At 42.8% G+C, this 8,635-nt stretch overlaps 2 protein-coding genes across 3 annotated transcripts; one reads left to right on the forward strand and one right to left on the reverse strand.

Annotated features, from left to right (window-relative positions):
• Nucleotides 1–885: 885 nt before the first annotated feature.
• Nucleotides 886–4,051, forward strand: LOC117185708 (endophilin-B1-like). Of its 2 annotated transcripts, XM_033397960.1 has the most exons (6): nucleotides 886–1,095; nucleotides 1,210–1,707; nucleotides 1,827–1,862; nucleotides 1,950–2,140; nucleotides 2,758–3,004; nucleotides 3,061–4,051. In XM_033397960.1, the coding sequence occupies exons 1-6, from the start codon at nucleotides 1,018–1,020 to the stop codon at nucleotides 3,187–3,189; spliced, it is 1,179 nt and encodes a 392-aa protein (XP_033253851.1). In that variant the 5' UTR covers nucleotides 886–1,017; the 3' UTR covers nucleotides 3,190–4,051. The 2 variants fall into 2 exon arrangements, with proteins under 2 accessions (XP_033253851.1, XP_033253853.1); XM_033397962.1 differs by lacking the exon at nucleotides 1,827–1,862.
• A 624-nt stretch (nucleotides 4,052–4,675) lies between these two features.
• LOC117192864 lies at nucleotides 4,676–6,748 on the reverse strand. The gene is made up of 5 exons (XM_033397617.1): nucleotides 6,630–6,748; nucleotides 6,421–6,511; nucleotides 6,195–6,352; nucleotides 4,807–6,132; nucleotides 4,676–4,736 (listed from the first exon to the last, which is right to left on the reverse strand). Exons 3-5 carry the CDS (start codon nucleotides 6,296–6,298, stop codon nucleotides 4,676–4,678), a joined length of 1,491 nt encoding a protein of 496 aa, XP_033253508.1. The 5' UTR covers nucleotides 6,299–6,352; nucleotides 6,421–6,511; nucleotides 6,630–6,748.
• Nucleotides 6,749–8,635: the final 1,887 nt, after the last annotated feature.

Here is an 8,635-nt window from a genome sequence, read left to right on the forward strand (position 1 = left end):
TATCGGCTAAAATTATGTGGACAGAACTAAGGGTTTTAGTTAGCCAGAATTATTCAACGGAATCTCTAAATTGAGCAATATGAACGACTATCCTCTTTTGTTCGACCTATTTAGATGAAACATTTTTTTAGACAAGATCCAATAAACGCAAATATTTAGAATAAGCCAGTCAAGTAATAAATTGATTCATTAATCGAATAAAATTATGTGTGCATGGCGAAATGTTTTATCTAGCTAATAATATTCGACGGAATATCCTCTTTCGTTTTTTTTTTCTTTGGTCATTTTCGCTAAAACCACTTTTTACGCAAAATGCAATAAAAGCAAGTGTTCAAAATAAACCAGTCCATTAGAAAATAGATTCACTAATCGGGTAAAATTATGTGGGCATGGCTAAATGTTCTATATAGCTAGTAATATTCGACGAAAGAAAGAATAACCACGAATTAGTCGTAATAACCGGTTGACAATGATTCCCGGCAACATCAATTCTCATACCCTGTTATCCCTGGCTCCGTAGGTATCAGGATTGAGATAAATATATACAAGATACTAATAATGTACTTGAATATGTCTAAATATCAATTTGAGAAAAGGTCTTTATAAATTACATTTTATCTTCATATAAAATTAACGAAATAGGGTGTACAAAGGCCTATAGACGCATCTTGTCTTTAAATACCAGTAACATTGCGTCTGTTTTTTTGATTGGACTTGTTTGTTTAAACCTTGTTTTAGACAAAATACAATAAAAGCAATACAATAATAGCTAGTAATATTCCACGGAATATCAAAAACGAGGAATATGTAAAATAGAACTTGAATTTGTCAGTGTATTTACGGTATATTTTTAAAATGGGACGGTATATTTTGGTATATTTCTGAGGGTCGTACGGTATATTTTAACGATAAATCCGCTGTGGGAAGAGCTTGCAAAATAAATACAAACAAATCTAAGAAAGAAATAAAATTATTTAATAACCGTTAGTGGCTGGAAGGAAGAACAACAACTCTACAATGAACATAAATCTGCCCCATTTTAACATGAAGAACCTGGTCAAGGAAGCAGGCAGCACAATATCGCGTGTGGTGCAGGTAAAGAAATCAATGATGGGTGCGAGAAAAAACGGGTGGGGATGGGCTTTTTGGGGGTTGGGTTGGGGGCTATACAAGCCCTCAGCACTGACGCTCTTTGCCCCTTTCCCCTAGCTGCCGGAGGAGAAGCTTGGCACCACCGAACGCACCGAATACGACTTGCACTTTCAAAATCTCGCCGAACGTGCCGATGTGACCAAGGCATGGACAGAAAAGCTCGTCAAGGACACAGAATCGGTGCTGATACCGAATCCACAGAACCGTGTCGAGGATTACATATTCGAAAAGATCGACAAGTCAAAACCCAAACGAGTAAGCAACCTGGAACACCTGGCCCTGGACATGATTGAGGCCGGCGGGGACTTCGGACAGGATTTGCCCTACGGTCAGGCCCTCATCAAGGTCGGACAGGCTGAGCAGAAACTGGGCCAGTGCGAGCACGATTTCATTGCCACCTCGGGCATTTGTTTTACGCAACCGTTGCGCAAATTCTTGGAGGGCGAGATGAAGACGATTAGCAAAGAGCGCGGCATTCTCGATTCGAAGCGCTTGGATCTGGACGCCTGCAAGAACCGGATGAAGAAGGCGCGCAGCATGCTAGGCCAACAGTCGGTGAGTGGGCGGAAAAGGGGGCAGTGGGGCGGTCATAACGGATTATTGACTTTCGATATTTTTCTACATTACTTTACGCTGCCTCTGTGTGGATTGGTTTGATTTATTATGGTTCATAGAAAGATGGCATCTCGCCAGAGGCTGCCTTGGAACAGGTATCAGACCTTGGACCTTGCCCATACCTATTACTCATCACTTAACAGTATGCTGCAGCAGATCATTAATTTGTACTTTCTTCACAGGCGGAGCGCGACCTGCGCGTGGCCCAGGCGGAGTTCGACCGCCAGTCGGGAATAACCAAGTTGCTGCTGGACGGTATTAGCACATCGCAGGCCTCCCACCTGCGCCATCTGCACGCCTTCATCCAGACCCAGGTGCGCTATTACAAGCAGTGCGGCGATGTCATGGAACAGCTGCAGCGGGAGCTGGCCAAGTGAGTATCAGATGGTAATGGTTATCAATGGAGATGATGATGCTGATAACAGACAAACAAAGACTCTCGACTAGACACCAACAGCAAGTCTCGTGCACTCTGTGTAGAATGGTCCCGGTCCCGTCCCTGAGCTAGCTCTATTGCGCCTCTGGTCATCTTACTTTCGGTTATTGTTTGTGGTCTTACAGAATGCATCATTCCAAGCCGCGCCTGCGCATCAATAGCGAAGATGTTGATGGTGGGCCTCCCAGCTCTGTGTCGATGCATTCCTGTGATTCCGATTTCGTAGTGGGAGTAGCCCTAGATAGCGATAATGAAATTGACAAGTCCCTAACGAACATGCTGAAAGCCTTTAACATTGAATTCAATACGACTGCCATATCAACAGTTTAAACCTAGTTTAATCCATATCAAGTTAACATTATATATAAAAAACTATACGTAATTTAAGCGACAGGTTTTTACTTCGTCGCTCTTGTTGTTATTATTGTTGCTGCACATAATCAAATCCAATTCGGTTTCCGTTGAGCGCCTCCCCTCCCATCCATCTGAGCAGCATAATCAAATCACAAATCAAATCCATTAAACTCTGCATCTGCCTCTGCGTCTTCCATCAGCTTGGGAGGCCCGACACCATATATACCGCTCGATCTGAGCAACGCCAGTGCCAACAAATCTAGCGCAACTGGCGGACCGTCGCCGTCTCGTGGTCCGGGCAACAATAACAGCAGCAGTCAGGCTCCATCCGCTCACAGGCCGACCAATCAGCCCATGCATGTCAACACGGATCAAATGCAACGGGCTCGTGTCCTCTGCTCCTATGACGCCAAGGATCACACTGAGCTCAATATAAATGCGAACGATGTGAGTAAAAATCGAGACATTGATAGGTCCGTGTGTCTAATCTTGTGCATCTCTAGGTCATATTTGTCACCGAGTGCTCGCCCGTGAACGAAGACTATATGTACGCCAAGCAGGGCCTCATGAAGGGACTCGTTCCGCGGTCCTTTGTCGAAATGCTCGATGAGGAGCACGACGTCACCCTCTAAGTAAACGCGCGCAATATAATGCAATAATCTCAACCAAATACTCGTATGTTGGACAGAAGATGGAAAGGAGAGAAGTCAAAATTAAAACTCCATGTTACGGCTCCGAAATACTCACACGTATATGGGAATGGATTTGAATTGGAATGGCAATTGGACAATTATAAAATGCAGCCAAAAGGCATTTGGCACTAGCAAGAGAGTACAATAATTTATCAGAATATAGTTATATACAAAGCATATACATACATACATGCATGCATGAACATAGTATTATATATAGAGCATTCCCTTGTTTAGGCCACGTTTACCCCCATCTCATCCTTGTCCTCCCACATATCCACGCCATTTGCACAGCACAGCCACACGCGTCAAGCAATAATCGAAAAATATAGCATGCGCGTATTCAGCTGCCTGAATCGATTACTATTTTAACAATTACTATAAACTGAATACTTGGAACGATTCTCAACTTTATTATGTATTATGTGTTATGTTTGTCTCTACCGCAGTTAACAAACGAAATTCACTGTGCTTTAAACTATGGATATTCTATAATTATATATATGTACCTATGAGATTGTTAATCCTATTATCTACGTATTGCATTATCCGCAAGTGTTTCCCATTTAAGCTAATTAGTATTTAATACAAAATGATTAATTACTTACTCATTCCTGCTGCAATTTATTACATGTTTAAAAAAAAACGCAAACCCTTTGGTGCAATTTTCAAAAGTCAATTATTATGAATGTTGCCTCTCAAATCTAAGAGAATCTACCAAAAAAAAAAAGAAACACCAATTAGCGCTTAATTAATGCAAATAAACTGAAAAATGCCAAGGCAGATCGTACAATACAACAAACACAAAGTGAACAACGATGATTTTTAGGTTTTCAACAAACAAATAACAAATTAAAATTGTAATATGAAATACGTCTAGAAGTGAATTTTAAACACACACCTAAAAATTATGAAATAAATGAAAATATACTATAATTAAAGCAGAAATGATTTTCATCTGATCTTCTGTAGGATCTTAAATAAATAGGCTTTCTTTTAGAGGCTCATCCATTCCGAACTTCTTTATTTGTACATAATCCATTTTGTAATTCAACAGTGGGAAACTACAAATTTTTTCTGGGTTAATAAATGTGAGTTAAAAATAATCAAATAATCGATGAAACGATGCGGCAGATTAATCTAAACGGTGGGGAGAAGTAATATTAAAGTATCAGATGGCATAAAAATCAGCATTTTTCTTGTATATCACATACCTAAAGACATGAAGGGCCATGGGGGATGGTGGCCATGGTGGACAATCTCGAAATCAGAGTCTTTGCCGTCGTCAGCACTTAGGAAACCGAAATCGAACATGTCATCGCCGTAGTAGTCGGACTCATCATCGCTGTCCAAATCATCCTCTAGATCGTCCGGCTTGAAGTCAAAGTCGTCGAAGACAAGGTTGGGAAAGTTTGGATACATGCCATCATAGTTCCAAAAGCAAAAGTGCTTCACCTCGATGATATCCTTGGGGCGACATCAGGATGCTATTTCACGAAAAGATTATCAGTAAAATAACGAGTATCCACAATATCGTCTAGAACTGAACTCACATACTCGATGAGACTGTTGACTTGAGTGCCCGACACACAGAGCTGTACTGGCAAGTTTCGTTGATTCTCCTTCCTCGCAATGTCCAAGCGCAGTTTTTTTATGATTCCATGTACCAATTTCTCGCTTATTCCTTCGCAATCCTCTAGGCCTAGGCTATGCAGCTTGGGGCAAGATTCGAACACAAACAAAATCGAGGAGTCATGCAGTCTGTTGCACTTTAGGTTTATCTGCTCTAGTTTTTTGAGGCTCGAAAACACTGAGAGTGAACTGTCTGTCATAGCAAACACTTGGGGTAGGACAAGACTGCGCAGACCTCTTAGTTTGGAAATTTGGACAAGCAATTCGGCGGACATACTGGAGCCCCCATAAACCTCTAGGCACTCCAGCTGTTCGGCCTTATGCTCGGCCAGTTCCTGAAAGAGTTCGGAGCGTATAGTGCGGCCTGGCAATCCGATATAGATGCTCAAGCTCTTGAGGCTTGGCAGCTGGGCCACGTACTCGTATGTCTCCCTTGGGAAGGCGCTTATACAAAGCACCTCCAAAGAAGCGCCAGAGTTCTCCTTGATCATCGTTTCAAAGACGTGAGAATTCATTGTGTCAACTCTCTTCACGTTTAGGGTTTTTAGGTTGGTTAACACCTTGCAAATCTTGGAGAGACATTGGCCTTGAAAACGAGGGCATCCGGACAGAGTGAGAGTTTGGATGGAAGGGGAGAGCTCGTGTAGTGTTACACCGGTAATTGGGTTGCCGGCAATATTGAGCACCTGCAGAGTCCGACAGTTCCTGAGGGCCGAGATGCACTCATCAGTCAGCTGATTCTGCGGCAGCTCCAGCTCCTCCAGCTTGGTCATCTTGGCGAAGATCTTGTGCATATTTCGCGAAGTCAACGGGCTGCTGTGCAGCTTCAAGGACTTTAAATTCGAACAATTGGTCGAAAGAAAGTCGCACAAGCGCTGAAAGCGCATCGGCGGAATCACGCCGGTAATGTGCTGAACATAAGGACCGGACAAATTGAAAAATTCTCGGAGGCCCCAGACAGTCATATTCTCAAAATCGTACAAATCAATTGATTTGTGCAGTCTGGCCGTGGCCTGCTGATAGATAGCGCGGAAGCGAATGCATGTCCGAGCGAAGACCGTCTGGTCGTGCATTGGGAGATGCTTCATAATCATCTCTAAGCAGAGATCGTTGACATTCAAAATGAAAGGACACAGTTGATTTGCTTCCTCCTGGTCGTCCGTTCCGTAGGCATCTGGCTGATGCCAGCTATCGCTGGCGTGCACATTGAATCGCCGACCGTTTACATGGTGTATCCGGCTGTGCAAGGCTCTAAAAATGCAGAATATCAGTGGATGTACTCACACACACAGTAGTGCGGCCGGCATACTCACTTTGCTGCATCCTTGGGATTCTCATAAAACACACAGCCAGTCTGGTGGGAAAAGCGATTTGATCTGCCAGTAGCACGTCTACCACCACCACGAAAGAGTTTCATTTGCAAAACGCGTCCATTATTTGAGAAGTGCGAATGCAGCGTAGATTGATTTAGCTGCGATGAGACAGGACAGTGTATTGTTTCAGAGTAAAGCTTGACAAAAGGGGGACGCGGACACTTACATCCGGTGGGATCTTGTAAAATACAGCTTCAGCACTGGAATGTGGTCTTCTGTGTAGGCAATACCATTCTTGAAGTAATAGTTCTGTTCCGCTGCAATGACAATGGCAAAACCGAAGTGCGTGCAATGTGTGCAAGAATTTGGCCACAATGAATAGGAGTGCGTTTGTGCGGACTTGCATCGGACAACTGCATACTTTCTACGACTTACATGGATTGTTGACAAAATGGGCCATATTTTCACAGATTTTAGTCCAATTTTATACAAAAAGTTAGTCCGAGACTCGATTTATTTGAATCAATGTTAGTTTGTATAAGTTTACATTTAAAATTACATGGCTTCTACAACTACACGGTAACTACATATTTGCTACATAATGGGAGGAAAAATAGGGTATGGACATCAGCAAAAACGGCCCAGGACCACCACCAAAAATTAATAGAGATTCAAATATTTTCATTTACTTTATTAAATTGTGCCTTGTTTTGTTTACGTTTAAGTGCTAACGTAAAGTGAGTGACAAAGTATGACCGCAGTATTTTTATACCCGATACTCAAAATGAGTATTGGGGTATATTAGATTTGTGGTAAAAGTGGATGTGTGTAACGTCCAGAAGGAATCGTTTCCGACCCCATAAAGAATATATATTCTTAATCAGCATCAATAGCCGAGTCGATTGAGCCCTGTCTGTCTGTCCGTCCGTCCGTCTGTCCGTCTGTCCGTCCCCTTCAGCGCCTAGTGCTCAAAGACTATAAGAGCTAGAGCAACGATGTTTTGGATCCAGACTTCTGTGATATGTCACTGCTACAAAACTATTTCAAAACTTCGCCCCGCCCACTTCCGCCCCCACAAAGGACGAAAATCTGTGGCATCCACAATTTTAAAGATATGAGAAAACCAAAATGTAGAATTGTAGAGAATGGCCATATCTTTAAGACTGCGGAATCTGAATTGGATCGTATTATTATTATAGCCAGCATCAAGAAAACAATTTCATTTTTTCTCGCCCTGTCTCTCTCTAACACACACGTAGCATAGGCGGCTTTGCTTAGAGTAAAACATTAGCGCCTAGATCTCAGAGACTATAAAAGCTAGAGCAACCAAATTTGGTATCCACACTCCTAATATATCGGACCGAGACGAGTTTGTTTCAAAATTTCGCCACACCCCCTTCCGCCCCCGCAAAAGACGAAAATCTGGGGATATTCAAAAATCTCAGAGACTATTAAGGCTAGAGTAACCAAATTTGGTATCCGCACTTCTGTTAGATCTCACTATAAAACGTATATCTCAGAATTTCGCCCCACCCTTTTCCGCCCCCACAAAGGACGAAAATCAGTTGCATCCACAATATTGCACATTCGAGAAAACTAAAAACGCAGAATCATAGATAATGACCATATCTATCAGATTGCTGAATCTGGATCAGATCAGATCATTTTTATAGCCAATAGGAACAAATCAATTTGCAGTGGCTACGCAGCGCCCGACGTCACGCTCAGACTGATTTTCTGTCTCTCTCGCACGCACTCTTTGTCGTGTCGTTTAATATTAGCGCCGTCTGCCGGAGGAGAGTCATACTGACTTAGTATCGGGTATAGCCGTAGAGTTGCGGTGTCCGCAGCAACTCACAACGTTCCACCTCGTTTCAATTTTCGTTTGACGCTTCACGGTACGGGCGCGCGGGGCTAGTACTTCAATTCTCTTTTACGCTACCTTCGCCTCCGAAGTGCAACTCGGCTTCGTCAATGCCTCGGTCAGCACGTGCTCGAGCCAACCCAGAAATATGCTTGTAGTTGTGTATAGTATGTGTGTATGTCCTAGGTCGGCACGGCCATAAACCGGTTTCGCCAGCTGCATATACGGCTTTTAGCTTCACACTACGTGCCGAAACCGTAGGGCATGATGCAATTATACAAGGTGGTCTCGTCGGGAGCCGAAGTTCGTTCGTGTTGTCCCTTATCGTCAGTGAATGCTTGCTTGTTGATGATGAAGGTTGTTCACGGACGAATTCTTTGATATATTCTTAGCCCTTATGTCCCGACAACAACAAAATTATAAAAAGCATATAAAAAAAATACCACAGAATTAGAAGTAATCTTTGTTGGACAGAATTTCGCTGCCGTTGCAAGGGAAGTTCTTGTACCGAAAAGTAAAAACGCAACCATTCATATGTAAGGTTTATTTGTGACTAATAAATGCTCTGCTCGCAGGC

The sequence above is a fragment of the Drosophila miranda genome (genome assembly GCF_003369915.1).
Source record: "Drosophila miranda strain MSH22 chromosome Y unlocalized genomic scaffold, D.miranda_PacBio2.1 Contig_Y2_pilon, whole genome shotgun sequence".
Lineage (NCBI taxonomy): Eukaryota > Metazoa > Arthropoda > Insecta > Diptera > Drosophilidae > Drosophila > Drosophila miranda.